The sequence below is a fragment of the Lissotriton helveticus genome, chromosome 5_1, assembly GCF_964261635.1.
Source record: "Lissotriton helveticus chromosome 5_1, aLisHel1.1, whole genome shotgun sequence".
Lineage (NCBI taxonomy): Eukaryota > Metazoa > Chordata > Amphibia > Caudata > Salamandridae > Lissotriton > Lissotriton helveticus.
This window is the reverse complement of record NC_136065.1, coordinates 1,533,815,287-1,533,839,572: the sequence shown is the minus strand read 5'-3', so window position 1 is coordinate 1,533,839,572 and position 24,286 is coordinate 1,533,815,287. Positions and strand designations below refer to the sequence as shown.

Below are 24,286 nucleotides of genomic sequence, written 5' to 3'. Positions count from 1 at the left end.
AGTTGGCCAATGGGTTCATGGAGGCTACCTATAGTAGATACTATTGGTCGCATCGGAGGATCATAGGTGTTTTTGTGAATTTTGGGAACCATCCTTAATGTTGGACTTTTAGGGTTCAATGTTGTTAAGAACTGTTTTGTTCTGTCCGTGATTATGCCTTTTCTGTAAGCTTCATCAATGATGTTTTTGAGTGTTATTGAATATTCCAACGTCGGGTTTTGATTCAGACTTATGTAAGTTTGGGTGTCTGAAATATGTTCCATAACTTTTGAATTGTACATCTCAGTGTTCATAATAACGATGGCTCCCCCTTTATCAGCTTTGGTGAAAATTATGCTGTCGTCGTTAGCCATTCTGTGTAGTGTATCCAAGTCTTTCTGTGTTATATTTCTTTGTTTGGGTTTAGTGTGTTTCAACTTCTGTAGGTCTTGTCGTACTAGATTTTCAAATAAATCTAATGTTTTATGGCTCATAGGAGCTTGAAAGGAGCTTTGAGGTCGTAAGCCTAATAGTTGGTCTTGTTCAGTATGTGGTCGTTCAGGTACTATATTGTCGAAAAAGTGTCTCAACCTGAGTTTCCTCATGAATTTGAATAAGCTCACCTCTAGTTCCAGGTTATCTGTGCTGGTGGTGGGAACAAAGGACATCCCCCTTTGTAGTATTTGTAACTCGTGTGGATTGAAATTTTTACCACTGATGTTAATCACTAGTTGCTCTGAGGTTGATTCTTTTTCTTCGTTTTCTCTTTCTCCTTGATGTTGGCCGATGTGCTTCGTGTTGTCGGTGGGTCTCTTTCTTTGTCCCTTTCTGATACTTCTCCTGGGTCTCCTTTTTGGGCTTGGCCCTGTTCTAAAAAAGGATTCGGTTCACTGGGCTTGCTTGTGGTGGGTTCTTCCATGGTCGTTTTCTCTTGGGTGGTTCGACTTGGTGGTGGTCTACGAGATTTTTGAGTGGTGTCACTCTCCGTCGATGATGTATCTGTATTCGAGTTATACGGCTTGTTTCTTCGTTTCTGTGCATAGATGTCTGCCCATGTGTAAACTTCCCCTAGGCGGTAATTACACACCACATAATTACACTGCACTCAATGCAACATACACTCCAAATACCACTCAGTGCCACATAGTTACACGCCACATAATTACACTCTATCGCATCACCACAGCATCACTCAGCACCTTCACAGCATCACTCAGGGGCACCACAACATCACTATGTGAGTAGAGTAGTGAGTGGAGTAGTGAGTGGAGTAGTGAGTGGAGTAGTGAGTGGAGTAGTGAGTGGAGAGTAGTGAGTGGAGAGTAGTGAGTGGAGAGTAGTGAGTGGAGAGTAGTGAGTGGAGAGTAGTGAGTGGAGAGTAGTGAGTGCAGAGTAGTGAGTGCAGAGTAGTGAGTGCAGAGTAGTGAGTGCAGAGTAGTGAGTGCAGAGTAGTGAGTGCAGAGTAGTGAGTGCAGAGTAGTGAGTGCAGAGTAGTGAGTGCAGAGTAGTGAGTGCAGAGTAGTGAGTGCAGAGTAGTGAGTGCAGAGTAGTGAGTGCAGAGTAGTGAGTGCAGAGTAGTGAGTGCAGAGTAGTGAGTAGTGAGTGCAGAGTAGTGAGTGCAGAGTAGTGAGTAGTGAGTGCAGAGTAGTGAGTGCAGAGTAGTGAGTAGTGAGTGCAGAGTAGTGAGTGCAGAGTAGTGAGTGCAGAGTAGTGAGTAGTGAGTGCAGAGTAGTGAGTGCAGAGTAGTGAGTAGTGAGTGCAGAGTAGTGAGTGCAGAGTAGTGAGTAGTGAGTGCAGAGTAGTGAGTGCAGAGTAGTGAGTGGCTGGCCCTGTTTCTAGCTCAAGCGGCACCGGCACCTGTAGTCTAAAGATAATACCTCTGCCTCAAGTGAAGTACTCTGGTACCCAAGGATGACTAGCAAACAATATTATTCACAACGTTGCTTACTATTCAGCAACATTTGACAGTTTGCACTCAATCTTTATAAAACAATTCAGAGTTTGATAACAAATTAATGCAACACATTGTAATATACAATGCCAATAGCTCAAACTTTAATGCTGCGAGACCTATTGCATTGTAAATGCTTATTTTCTTTTTGTTTTGTAGCGCTTTGTGATCTATTATGGCGTGTGAAATCGTATGCATTTTTTCATGTTGGACTGCTGTGTGTCGGTGCATGTGTATTTATGTTAAGTGTTCTGTTTGGAATTTATTTTCTGATGGTTATTTGGGTTTGCTGTATGACTTTAAATTGTTCTGTCCAAAGTCCTGCATTGTTTCCTTATTTACAATTTTCTTTGTTCTGTCCCATTTATTTTAGTATTCTTTTTGCCACGGTTCTGTGATGTTTTGAGTTATAATTCTTTTGTTTTACCTTTATTATTTTTTTTGTGTGTTCATTTAGTGCGGTTTGATTTACAGTATAGTGTTGTGATTTATCTTTTTTTTTTTTTAAGTGCTGCTAATTGGCAACACTTGTTTAAAACTAAGTGGACGAAAGACTGAAGTTATGAGGGTGGGTCGTCAGTCCTACCGCTGGTTTTCTCTTGTGTGGCTAGGCATGTTGGGCCCTTGTCTGAACTCAATCTTGTTGTAAAGAATCTGGGAGTCCGGGTCGACCAACTTGACCATGGATCATCGTACAAAGAACCAGCGGCCAGGTGTATGAAAGGAGTTAGTATTTTTTAATGGACTGAATCTCAATTTCGGTCTGTTAAGGAATGCTAAATTGTCTTTCCATATGTACAAAGGCAGATAGGGAGTCGCAAATTGTGATTTCTACCCAGTAGAAATTGTATTTTGTGATTCCCTAAATAGGAAATCGCACATGGGGATTTCCTATTTGCGATTTCCTAAACACATGTACAAAGCATTTCCTAAATGAGAAATGGGCATTTAAGAAATGCAATTATTATCGACTCCAAGTCGATGGTAACAATGTGCAATTTGAAAAAAGCACCCCAACATGTGTTTTTAGAGTGCTATAAAGCACTCACTTGCCCCTAGGGCATTTGTACGCTTTGCATGTGTACCACTTTTTTTTAGGGTGCCTCTGGGTGGACCTTTGGCCCATAGGCACCCATGGTTTTCCTATTAGGAAATCGTACATTTTGAAATTCTAAACCACTCGTACCTATTGGCCTAGGGCCCATAGGAACAAGTAGTTTCACATTTCATAAACAGCATTTCCTAATAGCGATTCCTACAAAGTAGGAATCGCTATTATGAAATCTCTATTTTTGGCCATTCCATTTTGCATTTCCTAAATCGCGATTTCTTAGGACTCGCAATTTAGGAAATACGAAAACAGAATTTCGTAGATCTGGCCCCCTGATGCTTGCTGCTTTGGTCTGATGAGAATTATTAGGTTAAAAATATTATTGGCTCTTCTGTCTTCCACTGAAAAATCCGTCAGCCAGACCATTATCACTTCGCATCTGTACAAGAGTAACTTTCTGTACTTGGGCCTTTCTCTGACCTTATTAAGGCTACTCCAAGTAATAGAGAACATGGCAGCATGTTTACGGTTGCACATTCCCAAACATCCCAACTCAGCTCATTTGGCAGATTTGCATTGGGTCCCAATCAGAAAGTGGATCCCACTTTAAAGCCCCTTGCATATGTTCCGTGTGGTGCAGTGTGTTGCATTCAGTTAGGGTTGCTAGTGTCTGAATGTACGTAGTCTGTGTAGAACAGTGGAGTGTGTTTGACTGTGTGTATTGTGTGTTTGCATTATTATTCATGTGTGCTGTCTCTTTGATTCAGTGAGGGGCGTGGAGGCATATGTGACCAAAAAGTGAAACTGTTCAAAACTGAACATCGTCTTATTTTCTGCAATGACCCACTGAGGTGCGCTCCATAAATGGTGAAGAGTGACCTAGATATGTTTGAATGAAAGTGTTCAAGTGTATTTGGGTTCATCTGTAAAGTGGGTGTCTATAGAATGAATCGAGATGTAGTCAATGACTAGTTGGAAACTATGACCTATGGCCCTTTCCAAGCTATTGTGTATACATGGTCCAATGCTTTGAAAACCTGGTGCAGTGCACAGTAGTCATCCAAGGAGAGAGGAGAGTCCTTTAACTATCTAAAGTGCAGTTAACCCAGTGCAAACAAATAGAAGTTTGAAGCAGCAGCAAAATTCTGGACTCAAATGTAACGCCATTCTAATGTACAGCATGGTTTTAACGTCCGATTCACAGAAGCTGGCTAAAATGTACAAAACGAGAGCCCGTAAGAAGCAATGTTAGTGAAAACAATGGTTAGTGGTACGGAACTATTATGTTGTACTTGCTATACAACGTTATCCTTCTCAGTCCCTGTTATTTTCTTTAAGTAACTGTTTGGAAACAAAAGGTACGCTTACAATTGGCGCAGACGCTGTGTCTTAAAAATATGGACCCCAGCCACTGGGCCACTCAGCAGTTTGGTGGTTGTATGATGTTCCAGAAGGACACTGTGCCACTCCATCAGACTCTGAACTGGAGGTCTTTTTATTGGCAGGGGCCTGTGCAGTTCCTCAGTACTGTGGCAATTGAGATTTATCTAGGATTTGTAGGTCTTTGATTCTTTTGGGGCAAGCAAATCATTTCCAGTCTTTAAAGAAATAGCCTAGAAATAGGCCCATCATTTTTTCTATTTTACTTAATTCATTCTTTCCTTGCTCTGGACGGGTTTTGAGCTCTACGTGCCAAGTAGCCGCCACACCTCGTTCAGCCATGTATTTTCAGAGGGGCTGACTGCTGACCCCACCGAGTCAAAACTGTTTGTTTCGCTGCCAACAAGTTATGAGAGGAGTTAGCCCTTCTTTCATTTAAAGGGTGCTGTAGGGCTTTCTTTAATAGGTCACGTCCTAGTGCTATACAAAAACCGTTAATTAGCTATCAAAACGTCATCCTGGCACAATGGTTTATTTAAGGTGTTACAGGGCTTTCTGGAGTGCCATGGGATTTTACAAAAAAGGTCCTTAACTGATACTTTTGAGACTACTCTTTTTCTGCATTGTAGACAGCACCAGTTATTTCTGAATATATTGCAAACTTTGTAGTCTGTCACACACTGCTGTAACATTGTGCCTTTTCTAAAAATCTTTTAGGACATTTTGTACTGGATGAATTTGATCAATTAATGTTCTCCTAGCCGCAGTTTGTGTGGATAAAGTATTTCAGAGATCTGGATTATTTTTCACTGCACCCCACCGTTGAATTGTTTGAGGATGTTTATAAAAGTAGAGAAACTCATTTTCAACAGATGCTCAAAGCACTTGAGAGTTCACCCGTGATCTGGTGCCTTTGATGGAATGGTGAAAATTGATCCTGCCACTTTCAAGAAATACTGCCAGAGATATGTGTTATGCAGCCCCTACTAACGAAATGTGTTTGTTTATTAGTTGTTTTATCAAGCTAATGACTTGCGCTGGCAATTTTGTCAACCACTTCTAAAATCAAAGTTTGCTTAATCAATTTATATCCGATATCTAATATAGACTCATTTCCGCAAAGGAAGTCCTCAGTTGAGAATCCCAGCAGAATAAGTTTTACGTGTGAGTAATAAAACGCATTAAAATACCTTTGATGATTTGGCTAATACAGCTGTGCAACTTGGCAACTGGTTGTGCTTTAAACGATTAAAATCGATATTGCTGTTAAGATAATGGCATTCTGGTATGCACTTTTCTGGAGTGCAAAAAGGTAAAATAGGTAATTAAATTTGGTTATATGACTAGTGCTTGCAGCATTCATATCCCAAATCTTTTTTGGAGCTATAGTCAAATAAGGGGCTTTGGACTGGTGCATGCATTGCAATTTGGTCAGCTTCCATTGTCCATTTGTGTGAATGGAGTTTAGGATTTGCAACAAGCTCTTGTCTGCAAATATTTATTGCATGTAATCCATTCTCTCCAAGTAAGTTCATGAAAATGTTGAACGTTCTTTGTTGCAAAACAGAATGTCTTCCTTTGAAAGCCAAAAAGCAAGTAAAATTACCTTGAATTTCCCACATCCTGTATCAATGTGTGTTTCATGTAAAAATAAAACTTGGCACAGATAAAGTATATAAGTTGCAGTATTCTTCTAGGAATAAGAAATATATCCAAACTTGCTAACCAGTTTTTCTAGTCCTGGGGTTTCATACAGATCTGTGCATTCTGCAAATTGCAGCCTCTTTGCTTCCTTTGACCCATTTGCAGCAACATGCTTAATAACGAGGGCTGATTTGCAGAAGAAAAGCTCTGGAACCGATACACGTTATTCCCTGTACATGGAGGTATCTGGCAGCACTAAATGTGACATTGGTTCTACAACAATTAAAGTATTGAATTGCAGTGTTCACTGCTAAACACTCCAGCGAGTACCTCGTGTCCCTTCTCCTCTCCTTGCACCTTTCTGCTAATTCTGCCTTCTCATGTATGCCCCTCTTCTGTATACTTGGAAACCACCGTCTACACTTTCTTCTTGGTCCCACCTGTCTCCCCCTGCGTATCTTGTATATTTAGCTACTGTACAGAATTCCATTGCTTTGGCGCTATGTGTGTGTTATGGGAGTCTCACTCATATATACGTTCACTATTTGCTGCTCAATTATTATCAACAATTTACTAGCTCATACAGGTCACGCGTTTATTTCTGCTCAGGGGTGAAGTGCCATGCTTTAACACCTTCTAAAATCAGTTGTCAGTATTTTAGCGAGGTGGCTCCTAAAACGTGTAAATTAATGGCTCCCTATAGTGCTGCTGGACCAGAATGGTATTAGTGGTCTGTGTATTGAACATACATTAGTCGGGAACCATTTACAATAGCATATCGTTAAATTACATTAAACTATACTGAAGAATTGTATTTAAAGACAAGTGAGTTCATGGTTACTAGGGAGTCGCCACCATCTTTAATTAAAGTTTGACCTAAGGAGGTAGTTACTGCAGTTTTCATAAGACAGGAAGGATGCGGTCAATTTTTTTGTTGTCAATGAAGTCTTGTGGTGGAGTAGAGGACTTCTGTCAGTGGTGTGACGCTATTGAGATATTCCTGCAAATAAACTTTTACCAACATCCAGAGCAAAATGCTGAGGGCATGGGCTACAGTTTTAGGTGAGAAATGGTAAGGAATTGTTTGACCTTTTAAGTTCATGAAGGTAATGCGTGACCACCTTAGCTAGGTTATACATACGCTGACTAGTGATGCGGTAGAGTCAAGAGTGAAGGCAGAGATTTTATTGTGAACGAGTAGGACGGGAAAAAAAACATACAGCTTTAATTCATGATTGAAGGATGGTTTACATTCAGCATTGTGCTTTGGTGTGATGATTAAGAATTCAGATTTTTTTATGAGTTCACTTCAGAAAGTTCTTAGACATCCAGTTTTGCAACGTAGTCAAGCAACGCTGGAGGAATCGTATGTCACTGATTGGAGAACTGTTTGAGTTGTGCGTCATCTGTGTTTTGATGGGAGACACCTTCCCCCTTTATAATGTACTGAGCGGCTGTAGATAAAGGTTGAAAAGTGTAGGTGCAAAGATTTACATAAGCCAGAAACCTCCCCCTTCCCAGCGTTATCATGTGATGATGGTTTGGTAGTTGCAATGAGAACCAGTTTAGTACTTGTCTTGCAAACCCATGCTATGCTCAGGTGTTTGAGGGAGGTCTTTTATTGATGAATTGTTTAGAATGCTACCATTTAATTATTTCATCACTGATGTGGAGTGTGCGGTCCAGTCCAGCAATTTGAGAGTGTCTATTTCACTGCTGCAGCCGACCAGATTGAGCTCCTGCTTGAAGATGTTCTATGTTGACACAGGAACTTCAATTACACTACATATTTCAGGACAAAGCAGGGTATGTTTAGATCAAAAATGAATGTGTAGGTTTGGCCAGTGTTTTTTTTTTGAATGGGTGCTATTTTGGCTGAAAAGTTTTTGGGGAGAGTGAGGATTTGAACAAGTCTTACAAGGTTTGTTAAATTCGATGAAGCTGGCTCTTAAAACGATATATGGTAGAGCCTCGGCATAATGTCTGGTTTGAGAATCTTTGGGACTTGGTAAAGGAGAGGCATAATCCTAAGTGCCCTTGGTTTTGGAATGGGCCAATCTGTTGAGTTACAATTTGAGTGGGAGGTAGTCTCCTATAGACATGATTTTTCCTGTAAAGTAAGGGGAACATTTGTTTTCCCCACAGGACTACTTGTGTGTATTTGGGATAGAGATTTCATTCCCTCCGGATCCAGTTAGCTTTGTTTAAAAAGTATGAAGGAGTGTCAAGTCTTAAAGCATTACAAGTGATGCATGCAGCATGTGTACAGTTTACCTAAGAGAAATCCCTTTGCCTGGGGACCTACTAATTGCCTAGGAAGGCTGCAGTCAGGCGTTCGAGTAGGCCTTCTCATTGAATGCAAGAGTCAGCAGGCTTTGGGCGTGGGATGCAGATTTGCCGGAAGCAGGACACCCTTTATATTTTATGTTGGTTAAGAGTGTAAAGCTGAATTCACTGAAGGCGAGGATGAGCTACGCTAAAGAAGTGACGTCTATACTATTGAGTGACATAGAGGCTGCCTCTAGGAGACTGGGCTCCCCCTGCTGGTGGTATGGTTGTGCAGGCGACTGCCACCCACTAGGAACTTGACTGGCCTCCCAAACTGCGTCGGACTGAAGACCTCCGTCTTTGACCGGAATTGTATGTGAACTTTAACCCCTCAGCCCACTTTCAAAAAAGTCCTCTGAAATATCACTACTTCCGTGGATATCAGTGTGTGGCAAAGTCCTTCATTAGATACAAAAATGTAACATTTGATAAAAAAACAAAGTAAGAGAGGTCGCTGCAGATTATAAAGAATGTTCCAGATAACTCCCCAGTTATGCTTTTTTTTAATGACGTTCGAACAAACGTATCGGATTTAACATCATTTCAACTCCATTTTATCCTTATTTTAAGGGGTAGATTTTATCCGCCTGCTTCCGGTTTGGCCGCTCACGAGACTGGAGAGGCGAATGCAGTTAGTTAAATGTTGTTTCCTGTATCTAATTCAAGCACTCTTTAAAGACAAACCCACATACTGTCATTCCTTTAACCTCGTGTGTGTGTGCGTGTCGGTCGTTCTCCTTTCTCCCCCATTCTTTCACAACCTTTCCTGATGGCCCCAATTAGGTTAGCGGAATGTGATGTCCTACCATAGGCAGTTGCACATCCTGTACGTCGTTCCTGACATATGGCACACACATGTGCCCCAGTGCGCACTCTTGCACGCTCCAGTTATTTTAATGGCGCATGGAACACACGTTTCAATATCTGTTCACTGAAAATGCTTTCCTTCGTGTAATATGGCGGTACAATAAGTTATTCCATGTTAAAAAATAAAACCTTGAAAAAAATCCAGATTAAGGCTGGTCCGAACGAACCTGAACCGCAAGAAAAGATTACATTCCCCAGATATGGTGAGCAGCACAATCATGATGCCCTTACAGTGCACTGCATAGACCCTCGTAGACTATATTCTAAGCGACCTTGTGACTAGAACCAGAAATCTCTTCTGTTTGCTACTGATAATCACTTATGACCAGTGCAGGGCAGTGCCATTACAGATGCTACAGCTGGTTCAATAAAAAAACATAGAAGCGGCATAAATGTTTATGAAGAGATGAAGTCATCAGTGTGGATAGCAAAAGGGCTGCAAAAAAGTTAAGTGTTCAGGAATAAACCAACCTTCTCATAAAACAGCAGAGGTACAGTTCAACTTTTGCGTAGTAGCTATTTAGAACTAAATTAGCACCATTTTCAACCAAAGTAAATGTGTGGGGTCTTCCTCATGGAAATGATATTCAGAGCTGTTGGAACTCACCAATCAGGATTTTAGAAGGAAGATTTGAAGCACTTCTTAAAGGAATGAACTGCCAGGATTGTTATAAATGAAACAAAATAAATCTGTAAGCGGATCAAAGCAGATCCCGGGTGTGAGTTAGAAGGATCCCCAAAGCAAGTGAGACCGCAGAGCAGTTGGGCAACGCGCTGGTTGCCGCGAGTATGACGTCGCATAACGGCACATCCAGCAATTGGACATCCCTACAGAGCTTGTATAGAAAGGAAAGGCTACAATTCCACTCAACAGTTGTCCTCATTAATGTGGCCTGGATATTAAAGTCTGCAGCTATAAGATCACCAGCTCATTGTCTATTAAGAGATTACACAGAGATCGAAAGAAGGCTCTACTGCAGTTATACTTTGAAGTATTAATCATTATCACACACATTAAATTGATATGCCAGGCACAGTGGATACTTGTGCTGTTTAAATGGAGTAGCATGGCTTCCATACAGTTGCAGCAGCTAGGGACCTTGGCAGAAAATATATACTGGCCAATGCACAAAGGACAATAGTGTACATTTGATATTTACTTCTGTGGGTTTTGGAATACATAGCTGAACTTGAGGGTTTGATCAGATATTTATGACCTATGTAGAGGGCCAGGAGAAATCTATGAAGGTTGAAAATGTGCTGATTTGTATTTTCCACAACATTGAAGCTCTGTATAAGAATGTTTCAGGATCGCAAATTTACATATGTAGCTCTTATAATGTTTTTTTTTTCGCTGCATGATAAAAAATTTACCATCAGGATGACCCCAAAGCCTCTTGTGATTTCCGGTTTTCCTAAAGCATTTCTCGCTGATTTTCTCAGGAGTAAATCTCCATGTTTTGCCAGGATTGTAAACAACCTGCATGAAGTTTGCCATACCCCAAAAAAGTACTAGTTTTATGCTTGCTTACTGAATTTTGCAAGGCCCACCACCACTCTTTCCCCAAACTTAAATTTGCAAAGGTAGGAAATCCATTATTCCTTGGACTTTGCATGGCTGTAGGTAAACTTGGGGCTTAGGAAACTTTACTAATTCTGTTTCTGTGAAGCAAGGTTTTTTATGTCATTGAAGAATACATTGTTTTTTTCCAACCTAAGTTTCGTGCAGATTCATAAAAGCAATTATGAATTATGCCGATGAGTTGTTGGATTTATATCCAGAAGTAGTGGTTATTCTCCCGACCTTAATCACGGATCAGAAACATTTTCAGCTCATGGGAGTGAAACAATATGATTGTGGTGGCTGTGATATCTTGATGTTGCCTTTCACGAAGATGTGATGTCAGCAGTCATGATCATATGAATGGTGCTTTGAGGACATGGTGGTTGTCATGCTGTCTATATCGAGGTAATTTCAATGATTTTAGGTTTTTGGGTTATGCCCGTCGCATCTTTTCTACTGTTTGTTTCAGGATGTATTTTAAAGCTTTCTTTTTATTAAATTAATTTGCGAGTTGTTTTAGTAGACCTCCCTAATGTTGGTTGACAAACCCCTTTTTCAGTCTTTATTTCCTGAGAGGGAGATGTGGGAGTGCTCAATGTAATTTTATACTTTAACAGCCTGGAGTTTTCTTTTAGCTATACACCCAGTCACTGGTGCCATTGATGCACTAGGTGTAGGGTATGGCCTTTTTCCAAACCCCTGTATCCTGTCCTCTATCCTGTCTCCCTGGATATGGCTGCATATGTCTAGGAAGCATTGGGCATGTGTGATTGCATTGCAAAATGTATGTAGTGATAACTGTCCCTGTATGGGATGCTGAAATGCTTGCCTACAAGGGTAGCATGCTACCATGTAAGGTTTGTGGTTTAAAATATGTTTTTGTTTTGGTGCTGCGTGTGATGATTTTGTGTTGTGTGTGATAACCACCGAAGTGTGGTTCTTGTGCCATGGGATGGAGCACTTAGCAGAGTGATGGAAGTGTCAGCGTGCAGTTTATTTTTAGTAAGCCTGCAGATCTGATGGCCCTTTTTATGTATTTTTTTTATGTTCATTATCCACTTACATGGTTACTGCGCTGGGTTGTCCATTCTGAGATATCTTGTTTAAAGTTTATTGTCCTGCGCAGCCATATAATAAAGGGAGCTTGTCGGGACCTGAAGTGGTTAACTAAATTAAAGTCCTCTGTTGGCCAGCGGCATGTGGCAGATCTCGTCAGTTATTACATGTGTGTTCAGTTTGCGATAAGTGGTTTATTCCTGTGCACTGGTAACATACAGGGTGATAGTCTGGAACCTTACTAGTTTTATTTTATGTGAATGTAAGAATGTCCAGCAGTTAAAGGGGATTATTATGTAGCCTGTATGAAATACAATCATTGGACTGAGTGTTATATTAGTTTGTGTGTGGGTAGTATATTGTATTGTAATTGGATTTATATACCACTTTATACGCCTGATGAGGCGTTGTAGTGATTTACACTGCTCTGGAATAAGAGCTACGTTTTTTTTTTAATCCTTGGTTTTTGGGGTTACTCTTGCGTTCTAAAGGAAACTATTCCATGTATTTACTCCAGGGTCTGTGCGGTAGATTACATTAATGGGCCTTTACCAAGCCCTGGTCCCAGTATTTGGGGTAACTGGTACTTGGGACAGAGCATGGCTGGCATGCAATACATATTAGTACCAGCACCGAGTTAGTACTTGCCTTGCGGTCGGGGTAGGGTTACGGCGATAATTATGTGTATAGAGGAGAGGGACATTATCTCACCCGAAGTATGGAAAAGAAGAAAAGATTGCAAATCATGTCTGTAAAGGTGAGTTTGGGAACTCTGTCTAAATTGTAACTGTTTCATGCACCCTCACTCCCCTTTACCTCACGACCAACCTCCGGTTCATTTTCACTCATTGAAGTCACCAAATAGTCTAGTTAGCTACGGCCCAGTTAATCCAATTCATATTTCAGTTTGTATACTAGTTCGTGAAGAGAATTGCCAAGGTATATCTTAAATTTGTCAATTAAAAAAAAATGTGTGTGGTTCGATTCTGTTTAGTTTTTGCTGCAGTAGAGAAAATAATTCCTAGAGAAATTTGAGAAAAGCACATCTCCTGACCACCCTCAGTTTATCTGTGCACATGTTTTCAGGCTCAAACTGCAATTATGTATACTTTTTGGGGAAATTTAATATTTGTCAGATGGGCAAAATGTATTATCCTTCCTTGGGGCTGACCAACTTAGTCGTATCTACAGAGTCGATGTTGCTGACTCTGTAACATAGTTGTACCAGGAATTAAGTAAAATTTAGAGCCATTCAACATAAGCCACAAACGTGTCTGAGTCAGTGTTTAATTTGTGCCAGTGGTTTCTGGTGCTTGACATCAGCACTTTATTGTGAGCACAGGCTCTAGAGACAGTCCACCACATGGTGGCACTGTTTTTTTTTTAATTTTCAAATGAGCACAACAACCGGGTTTAAGTCGATATACATTGAAAACGAATAATACCAGCCTCTCACACCATTATTCTAGCTTTTGGTGGCCTGTGATAGTCTGAATTATCACTCTTGTAGGAGGAGCACAGTGGTTAGGTGTTATGTGGGTACTGCCATTGGCAGGGTATGGGTGCTGCAGACTGGAGTGGCCTCCCGAGGAGGGCCCTGGCACTTCATTTTTTACAAATTAAGAGCTGGTCTGAACATGGGACTCTGACCTTCAGCTAATTAGTGTGTGTTTGCCTGCAGTAGCTTTTTCCATCTAGGACTTTAGAAGGCTGGTTTATTTTCTGCTCAGATGCAACTACATACGATCAAGAGTAGCAGTGCGAGGTGTACCCATGGTAAACTCTAATTAAGTCAATGGTAGAAACTAAAAAAGCACACACATTCAAGTTCCTCATGCTTTTAGCTCAAATTCAAAACCCACCAGCCGTTTACCCCCCTCAGCTTGCCGCCCTCAACTGCATCAATAATTTGAGCAGTTCCCACCTAGTTTCTACACACCCAATCGACCTCAACGCCTCATTGTCTGATCCTAGCACTCTGAGCATTGCTGCTGGGCCCATATTATCTATCCTCATTTGATTGTGATCATAGAAATTGTTACACTGCCATAAAGAGGACATTTTTGTCACAAATTTTCCTTTAGAAGTTGCCTCCCAATCTTCCCAAATTGTATCCCTATTTTTTCTAAGGTGGAAAAGGTTCTGTTTCTATTTCTGTTTCCTCCTCTTGATAGAACCCCACAACCCACAGCCCCAGGTCATTTGGCCTTCTGCCAGGGTGAAAGACCAGCATTAAGTCAATGAGTGATTGGAAAGGTAGCTGGTTTGTGCTCTGTTAATGCAATGTGATGATGTGTTCTTTAAAGAGTTGCGTCTTCAATTTTTCCTAAATTGGAGTTGTGCTGGTGTGGTTCTGTTAGCTACGAAGAATGTTGATTCTGATCCTAGAGGAATAGATGGGGAAAAAAAGCCTGCTGCCTTGTTTCTTAAAAATGTTTTTACACTTCTTAGTCTGCAGTCTTATAGCGCCCTGGCTTTGGGAGTGTAGAGGAACATCAGAGTTGGTGAGCTTGTGAGCAGGACGATTGGGGATGCTGGTCATGATGGTTTTGTAAATGATGCAGCTAGTTTTGAAGATGGTTCGAACAAGAAAGTGAGGCGATTAAGTACAATCGGGAACCAACCCCCTTACCCCCCCCCCCCCCCCTCAGTTATTTATTGCCCCTTGCCTTATCCTCTTCCACTCCATGTCCTTTACTGCATTTACCCAAAGTGTGAAGCACGGCACCCCGCATGTTCACCCCTCGGATCTTCTCTGTCCCCCTCCTTCTTTTTCTGGAACGCCTATGCTTTTCTAGTTTCCTTTATCTCTCAGTAGCATTGCCTTGCCCTGCGTCTCTGGTCCTCCCTTCCTCGCTCTCCTTTGAAGACTGATTTGTGATTTCACATCTATATAATGACGCTTCTAATTGATGTGAAGCATTACTAATTTACCAGCATGTGTGTTGCTTGGAGGGGTTGAGGAAGAGGGGTTATCTTTTGACACACTCTAAAATCCATACCCTGCTGACATTGAATCTGTGCAGAAATAATGCTGAAGTTGCTGTCTGGTGAGTCACACGTCGTTTTCTTGATTTATTTCCATGAATATTTATTTCCTTTCTCTCTGCTGGAGATAGTATCGGTGAGCTGTCCTTTCCTATCCTTTCCTTGGAGAGGTGACACAATCAAGTCTCAATATCTTTGGGCAGATGTATCCGTTCCAGTCGCTTTCTGCAGCTACTTGCCTCATCTCAGTTGTGTTTTCGAGACCAATGTTGTGTTGCTGTCACGATTTTTCAGTAAGATAGGGCTACCTAGAACCACTCATAAAAAGCTTGCTTAGGTGGTGGCTGTAGCAGATTCCTCCGTTTTCCTATTTATTCCTGTCCTCTGATAGGATATTCATGGAGGTCCCTGCTGGGCTCGGGGGTAGACTATGAGCAATGTTTCTCTGAGATCTTTCAGCTGCAAATACTTCCAGTTAGATGGCTGGAGTCACAAAATAATGGCAGGGCGATTGAAGTATACATAAATGAATGAAATGCGACTTGTAGAGCGCACGGCTACTCCACTGAGTGACCCACCGCTGTGCTTTACGGTCACCTCTAGAGTGTGGTCGTTTCATCTACTCTTGTTGGAAAAGCCACGTCTTGAGCCTTTTCTTGAACAGTGCGGTAACATACATTGAGTGTACTGCGAGGGGGAGTTTGTTCCATGCTGTTGGTCCAAGATAAGATTAGGGGAGAGGAGTTGGCCTAACGGCTAAGGCGCTCGACCTCAGACCTGGGGATCTGGGTTCGAGCCTCGGTAACGACGCCAAAATTCTCCTGTGATTCTGGGCAAATCACTTAATCTCCCCGTGCCTAAAATGAAAGTCAATCAATCAATCACAGGCATTTATATAGCGCACTACTTACCCGGAGGGTCTCAAGGCGCTAGTGTGTCCTCATGTAACGTAACTGGTGCTATGTAAGCGCTCTGATAAAATAAATAAAAAAAATAAATAAGAGAAGTGTCTGTCCACCATTTCTCATGGAGTGAATCCTTTCAAGAAGGCTGTGGGCTGAATGCAGGTTTCTATAGGGAGCATAAAAACGGATTATGTCCCTAAGATAACCTGCACCTGTATGGTGCAGTGCTTTGTGGACCAAAACGAATGTTTTGAAAAGAATTTTCTTCTTTATCAGAAACCAGTTAAGGGCATGCAGGTGCGGGGACGTGTGTTCTTGGAAGCAGTCTAAGGAGAATTCGGGCTGCCATATTCTGGACCACCTGAGGCTTGTGTAGCATATAGTCCAGTAGGCCTAGATATATGGCATTTCCATAATCCAGCCTGGAAGTTGAGTGCCTGTATGACCGCCTTTCTTGCAGAGTAAGAGAGGAAATGGTAGACTTTTTTTCTAATAGTCGCAGAAGCCCAAAACATGTGCCATCCACTTACTTGATTTGTGGTTGAAAAGAGAGGGCGTTATCGAATTTAATGCACAAGTGCCTAACTATTCCCACCTGAGGGCCTGGGGTTGGGGCATCTTTAGGCCACAAGGTCTGCCATGTATCTGGGGCATTAGACCTGAAGAATAGTATTTTGGTCTGGTCTGCGTTACATTTTAGTTGATGGGTGGTCATTCAGTGGAAAACAGATGAAAGGGAGGTTTTAATGGACTCTCCCGCAATCTCTTCTCACCATTCGCTGGTGAACAGCAACTGGGTGGCATGGACGTATGTAATCACCTTTGCCCCCAAGACCTCTGACAGCTGGGCTAAAGTAGTGAGGTACACATTAAATAATGTGGGACTCAAAGTAGAGCCCTTCTGCACCCCCACAGTCAGCTTGCATGCTCGTGGAAAAAGGAGGGACACGTACTTCCTGTCCTCTATTCTCCAAAATGAAGGCTAGCCAGTTCAGGGTCAGGCCCCCTATCCCAATAGATTGAAGGTGTGATTCGAAGCCTGGAGTGAGGGACCGTATTGAAGATCGCTGACAGATCTGACATAATCGACATGGCCTTCCCCCTAGCGTCCAGGATGCCTCTGATATGTTTGCTGACTTCCATCAGCGCTGTCTCCATACTGAAGTTTGGTCTAAAGCCAGAATGGCTAGGATGGAGCAGATCAGTAATTTCAAGATTCATGATTGAAAAGTGAGCAAGGTCAGCTGAGAGCAGAGTGAATGTAAACTTATGTTTTTGACACAAGATGTTTGACAAGCGTATCGCCTACACATTCTGTGTTTAAAGGAGTGTTGGGAGAGGTGATTTAGCTGGTTTGAGAGGAGTACAAGGGGCAGATGACTAGGCAGACACCATTAGAGAAGTCCTGTCTAGTGGTTCTTAACCTATGGTCGGGGGAACCCCAAGGGGTCTGGGAGGCCTTTTCACGGGGTCCGAGACTGTTTTACAAAATGTTAAATTAAAATTAATAATGTATATTCAAATCAAGAAGCAAAATTGAGAACTTTTCCAAATTTGATTGTGAATTAAATTAAATATTCTAATATTTGGGACTTTGTTTGTGGTACACATGCTTTTTGTATTTAGCGTATAGAGTCTGGGGGTCCACAGCTTCCAATAATGGCTCATTGGGGGTCCCTGGTTTGAGTAATGCTTCAGTGGGAGTGAACAGTAGTCCGAAGGTTAAGAACCGCTAGTCTAGTCCATACCCAATGACTGCAATTATAGTAGTGCAGCGGGCAGCCTATGAGAGAGAATGGAGAGAAGGGCAACTCTTCCTCATACCTTTGCATGAAAAGGCACGGAGACAGAAATGTAATGGTACCATAACTATGATGGTTGTCACTATACAAATGTGACTACCATAATATAACATCAAAGATGGACTTGTGCAGACTTGTGCCCAGTTGTGCAAGAGCTCCCATCTGTCGTGATCCTCCTAGACGTACTCAACAACTTGACCCGACTTTGCCTCTCGACTTTTATCTATAGACCTTTACTAGTGTGTTCTTCTGTTTCCATCTCGCCTGGTATCATGGCACCCCGCTTTAGTTGAGGTCTTCCCAGTTTTAAATCTTTGCATTAGCTTCCTATTAGTGCCAGAACCACATCCAAAATCCCTTTGTATTGTTCATGATTTCTTCAATGGTTTCTCTGTGGGTTTCATCACCTCTCGGTGTCCAGATATATACCTAACAGATCACTTTGCCCTACTCTACAACTAATGCTCTCTGCCTAGGTTTCATAGAGCTCGTCCAAGAGGTTGCTCTATTTCTGTCCTAGCCCCTACTCTTTGGAACTCACTGCCTTTGACACTATGATCCATTTCCATTCACATTAATCGCAGAAAGGAACTCAGACCTTTTTTTCAATAATGTCTGTGTCTGATCACTGATAGTCTGATTGTTAGTGTCCCTGTGTGCGCGCCAAGAGACACCATGGGTGGTAGTGCACATTATAGAACTTCCAGAACATAGCATAAGACATACATAGAGTGTGTTGTGCCTGACAGAGTTTCTTCCTAGACATGAGACATTCAAACAGAGAGCTGAGTTGCAATGATTTGCATCAGTCACCAAGTAGGGTTGAGTTTGTGGTCTCTGGGCTTTGTGATGCATCTACTTAGCTGTGGCCAGAGATCCATTTTCACAGTATAGTTGGTGTACATATAAAGTTATTGGGCAGCCTGGTAGCAGATAGACTGAGCTAAGTTTCTGGTGATTCAAGAGCAGTCCTTCTCCATGAGTGTCCTAGGTAATACTCGGGTTGTGTGGCACTTCATCGATGGATCTGCTCATGTCCAGGGAGAACACACCATTGCTGAGTTATATCTGGTGATGTGTGGGCCTTTGAATAGGGGGAATAGATGCTTTTTTCTCATATGGCCCCTGCGGTTGTTGTATAATTTGCACCACAGTGTCTTCTGGCCTAGGCCCTGATATAGAGGAGCCTGGTTCATGGTAGTGCCACTGGGGCCCACTGGGTTTCCGATGCTTGTCTAGGGGCTGGTCTCTCAGCAGTGGTGTCTTTCTCTGTTCTCTCCTCTAGTCAAACCAGTGCTGTTGGTCCCGTTGAGGGTCTTCGGAGATTGCTCTAGAATATTTCTGGATGACCTAGCCGCCCAGCCTTCCTGTCAGTAGTCCAGTTTCAACATCTTGACAGCTGTCCATTTTACACATGTTTAAGCTTCATTGGGATACCTTGAATAAACCTTGGGCACGCCAAATGACTCTGTTGCCTGTCATAGAACCCAGAGCCTGTAGTACAAACGTAGTCCGATCTTTAGCAAATCACTCAGCTCCCAGTGACTAATTTTATTTCGTATTTGCCAACATTTGGAGCACTTGGAAATTTGCCAGACCACAGTAATAGTTGCTGTCTAGAAGTACAGGAGATTAACTGTATACACAACAGCCAGCAGCTTAAAAACCGAGCACTTGAAAGGGCTACCATTGTGGTTAGCTAGTCCGAATGATTCGGATTGGCTGCCGTCTTGGCTGGCGCACGCTCCTCGGGCCTGTGTATCATTCCTCTGCACCGGCTTTTCTAAGTACATGTGTTCGGCTCGGAGTTTGGCTGCTTCCAGGCCCTCGGCCCACGGTCTCCGTCCCTTGTGTGGTGTTTAGGGTCGGTACTAGCCTTTCCAGGGTGCAGGACTTGACTGACAGCTAGTGCGCCCCACCATCCTGATTGGCAATGTGCGCAAGTAGTACGAGCACCCTAGTTAAACGGGTGACCAACCGGGCCCCTCGCCCAATTGAGAGTGTGCTAGCCTAGACAACTAGCCGCTCCCCTCAACCCCATGTAGAGCCTGATAGGGCGACGTGTTCGCTAACCCGGGTCCTGTGGGTAAGTTCAGGCTCCCTGTCTCGTGGCCTCTGGCGTTTTGTCAGCTGCTCGCGCTGCCTTCCTCCTTCTCCCAGTCCACTAACGCGCTCACCTCTCCTCGGAATGTGGCCTCTCCTCGACTGCCCGCCGACATCTGCCGCCTCGATGCAAGGCCCTGCTGGTCGAAGTGAACTTGGACATGTTCTAAGTGTCTTGCGTTTTTTTTTATATGCACTGGTGTCTGGCGCCATTCTGCCCCCTCCTCTGCACCTAAAGAGGAAGAGGCTGGGGAAGTTAGTAGCCGCCTCAGACCGAAAGTGTGCCATCTGACATGGCGCGGCGAAGGAAGGGGGAGTGCCCCTGCTGAGACCTGCTGACGGGCAGTCTGCCGAGTGCACGGTGTGTGCACAGAGGTCAGAAGCGCTATGAGAGACACCGCCATCACTGCGCTGTTGATCAGACAGAAGAAAGGTAAGCCAGCCCGAGGGACGCAAGTGAAGCTGAGAATGTACTCCAGGCGTTAGGTTAGCTCGGGGAGCTGAGCTCCTACCGCGGAGATCTTTGTTTAATTTGCGGCCCCAGTCAGTCCTCTCCAACCTTTCAGCTTCAGGGATTAGGCACAAATCACAAGGGGCAACTTCAACTGATAGGTACTCATTTTATCAAAGAGACTAAGTTAATTGCGACTTAATAAGTGAACGAATCGTTGTATCCAAATGAAGTCCAAGATTTGGTCAAACTAGCTGGGGGTGCTGGTCAGTGGCTGGATGTGAGGGGTTCCGAACGTGGATTGCCTTGTGTTACCTGATCCTGCTCGGATCCCATGGTCTCCAGTGTAGGGCTGTCCTATAGGCAGGGCTACTGGAGATATGCGACAGGGGAGGGCCAAATTATGAAGCAAGTTGACTAAATATGTGGCAATAAAAGGCAAATTATGAGACTTAATGCAGCACATATTGTGATCGTTTTACTTTTTTAATTTTTTAAAATTACACTTGTTAACACGGTTGCATATGTTGCACCGTTTAGTACCAGTTTAACTACCAAATATAGCAATTAGCAACATAAAGGTTCCCAGTCAACCTTTGCTGAAGGCTTTCCACTGTGCTGCAGCATGTGTTGCTGCAGTTATAATAACTTTTGAACCGTTTGAGCTAAAAAAAGTTTTTTGTTAAAATCTGTAGATTATGCAGCAGATGATGGATTATGTGGCAAGTTCATAATTATGTCAAAAACACCACATCTTCACAATAGCAACATTTCTGTGGCCCTGCCTATAGGACAGTTTGGCAGTGCCCGAGGGGTGGCCTGACAGGTCAGTTTGTGGGCTGTTTTTTGGCTGTGGGCTGTTTTTTGGCATTTTTTGTAGCCCTGTTTTATGGTCTGGTGGGCTTTTTTCCCCTGTAGTATTACCACAGACATTGCCTGCCACAATTACAAATGCATGCAGTCTTGTATGCCATGCAAAACACACATACATCATGTGTTTACAAGTATACAACTGCCCTGATTTCCAGTGCTGGCAACTAATTTAGTGGTAATTCGCTAATGAGGGCCAATTTTAATTTGGTGCCTTGGCCTATTTTCTATCCCAGTCCGACCCTATTGCCTTTGAAACTATGTTGCACTAACGGGGGGGTTTGGCTTCTAAGCTTAACTTTTATGCTAATAGCGTTGACTGATTCAAGAGCACAACCGATTGAAAAAGAAAAAGTAAAGAACCTGATGCTGGTTTGCGTTGTATATACATATGCTTTTTATTTTGAATGTATAAAAGGGTTTCATCATCGGGGGAGTTGGGGAGTTACTCAATGTTTTTCAATCAGTACAAGGAATCTTCTGCAAGAATATGAAAATATGAAGTATGTGAAATGTACCTTTATGTATCCCACTACGACTGGGAGCTTATGGAAGCTGCACTGCTGTGCGGTTTTAAAATACAAATTCACTGGGAGGTGACTTTTAGCTTTGTAAAGACGCAAAAAGGGGGTGTATTTGCAAAACAAACAATTTTTAATGTCATTAGTAGCATTCTGTAATGTTTATGCTTGAAGCACTTGCCAGACCAAAATATGATATGTGCCTTAGCATAGCGCTTGCTGCCTATTTTATGGTCCCAGAAGCACTTTCAGAATCTGGATGCCCTGTGTGGTTGGAGAGCATTTGTTGACAGAAGTTAGAGGCGGGTTTACACTGCAATTGGTTGTATTCTGCATTGTTTAAAGGTGAAGGATGCTTGGATTGAGACTGGTACGTAGTGCATAATGCCTATAATAATCTAGTTCCTAATGAGTATCCATTAAACATGATGAGGAAAGCTGCAATACTGGTAGACCATTGAATAACTCGGGTCGGTTCATAAGTTTGTTTCTAGATTGGACGTTTAATAACTTCGTACTAGATGTTCTGGTCCACAGTGTTTACATACAGAGATCACACATCTCTCATTTGTTACAAATGCATGTGTCCGTCTACATAGATGTCAAATTCAACAAGAGAACACACCGCAAGCATTGTGCTGGTGGTTCGTGCACACTGTCCTCTTTTTTTCACATTTTAAAAACTTTCAGCAGTATGAATTTTTTAAAATATTTAGATATTGTATGAAAAAACACAGAAGCTAGATGATTAGTTGCATTAATATGATAGTACATTTCATAATTAAAATGTCAGTTCATCCTAGTGATGTTGTTGTACTCAGTATACCGAATAATTTTGAGTTCTGGCTTGGCACTACAGCTAACAGCATATGCTGTTGTTACCAATTCTTCAAAATATAGAGTGGCCTTTGGTTCCCCCTAGATGAGTAGCACTCTCTCGCCTCCTGCTATTGGTGGATTGTTATATCATTCCACCTCCTATGAAGTGCTTGCATTGGAAGGTATGGGAAACTGTTTTACACCTTAAAAGATCATAGTCATCGCATGTTAAATTATTTATCACAATTATTAATTGTTTGGTGAAATCACTCGTTTTTTTAGTATGGTAAGCAATTGTTCATGTTTTATAGCCTGGTCTGAAATGCAATCCAAAACAAGTAGCTTGACAGTGCTCGTTTACCAAGATAGTTATATATGCCAATGATATGTTTAAGATTCCCCATACACAATATTATTTAAAACATTCATGCAACCCACCAGCAGATTCATATACAGCTGCACATTTCTTGAAACTGTGAACAACCAGGTGTCTAATACTAATAGTGAATTTATAGTTTAGAAATATGTGCTCATCTGAATTATTGTGCTTAATTTAACATTTCCATTGCTTTTTTTGGTCCACCCTTTTCATGCAAGTATACCTCATTCACTGCATACATTCATTTGTTCACTCATACGCCCTTTGACTGACGGGTGGCCCAAATATAGGATTTGTGCTTTTTGCTAATGGCATAAGCGAAGTTTGCTCTAGGCGCACAGTAAGGAGGTTTTCTTCTCTGCACTAACTATTCTTTTACTAACTCCAAATCCCTGTAGTTTGCTTTGTTCCATACTTGTAAAACCGGCTATTTGCACAATTGATGGAGAAGCAGCCTTAACAGTCCGGCAATTTTCCAATTAATGAAACGGGCTTCAAATTGATTATTTTTTCCATGAGTTTTCTTCACAACTCAAACACTTAACCACATTATCAAAATTATTTAGACAATTTCCTCAGAATATGGGCTAAATTACTATGGTCTCAAACACCTTCACCAAATATCTGATCTTATCTTCAAGAGTTATTTCTTTGATTTATGTACAATACAATATATGAGCGGTCTAATAAGATATCGGTTTTGCTCTGTTGCTCAATATTCCCATGTAACCAATAACCCATAGTTTTGGCAAATCATGCTAATCAATTCTCGTCATACATAAAGTTCTCATTTGTCACACAACTTATTATGCATAGGATGTCACTTTTTAATATCAATATAATTCTTCAAAATAGATTTGTTTTTGGAGTGTCGAATTTAGCCTATCGGAATACTATGAATGACGAGATTGTAAAGTGCATAGCAATACAGGAACAGGGTGTCCCGGTGCGTGTTAATTGCAGTTAGTTTAGATCGACTTTTTACTTTTGTTTTCATCACACTTTCAGTTGATGTAAGTAAATAGCGTATATATGTTTGTCAGAGAAACTTTTTGTAAGAAAAGCTATGTAAGGTTTATAGCTCGGTAGCATCGTGCCATTTCAAGTTGTGAATGATAGCCCATTTATTCTTGCTGCACTTGCTGGCAGCGGAGAGTCAATTTCTCAGCTAGCTCTTGATGTCATTGTATCTTTGACAGATATGCTCTAAGTGGCCCACATGGACCTGCTCTCCGACTGCTTGTGGCCTTGCAATGATTCTAGCGTCGTTCACAAGTTTTCTACAACTACAACCATAAGTACCTGCCCAGTAGGAGAGCTGTTTGACAGTAAATCCTTTAATTGCCAATTGTGCCAGGTCAAGACCTCTATGGTCTATCAATAGGTATACTGTCAAACCCTAATCTTGATGGTTTACTACCCAATATAAAACTACAGTGTTGGTCTTTGACCCTCATATTTTTTGTGATATTATAAAAATTATAGCTATATCTTCCAAGAACGTCCTTCTTCACTGTACATTTTTACAAGTTGGGAAAACCACCTAGAATTCCTTCTTAGGATCAGTACACTCGTGTTATGAAGCCAATTTCTAAAACTGAATTCAGATAAATGTTTATATACCTCTA

The 24,286-nt window shown here is 41.9% G+C and overlaps 1 protein-coding gene across 2 annotated transcripts in view; it reads left to right on the top strand.

Annotated features, from left to right (window-relative positions):
- The window catches only part of SRGAP2 (SLIT-ROBO Rho GTPase activating protein 2), a 532,947-nt gene that overhangs the window by 160,633 nt on the left and 348,028 nt on the right, over nt 1-24,286 (top strand). Inside the window, exon 1 of one of the 2 annotated variants that reach the window (XM_078644580.1) lies at nt 19,679-20,051. The exons of the other annotated variant lie outside the window; for it this stretch is intronic. Within the exon in view, the coding sequence (XP_078500706.1) occupies nt 20,006-20,051 (46 nt within the window). The 5' untranslated portion in view covers nt 19,679-20,005. Of the gene's footprint in view, nt 1-19,678; nt 20,052-24,286 lie in introns of those variants that run through there. 2 annotated transcript variants of the gene reach the window in all.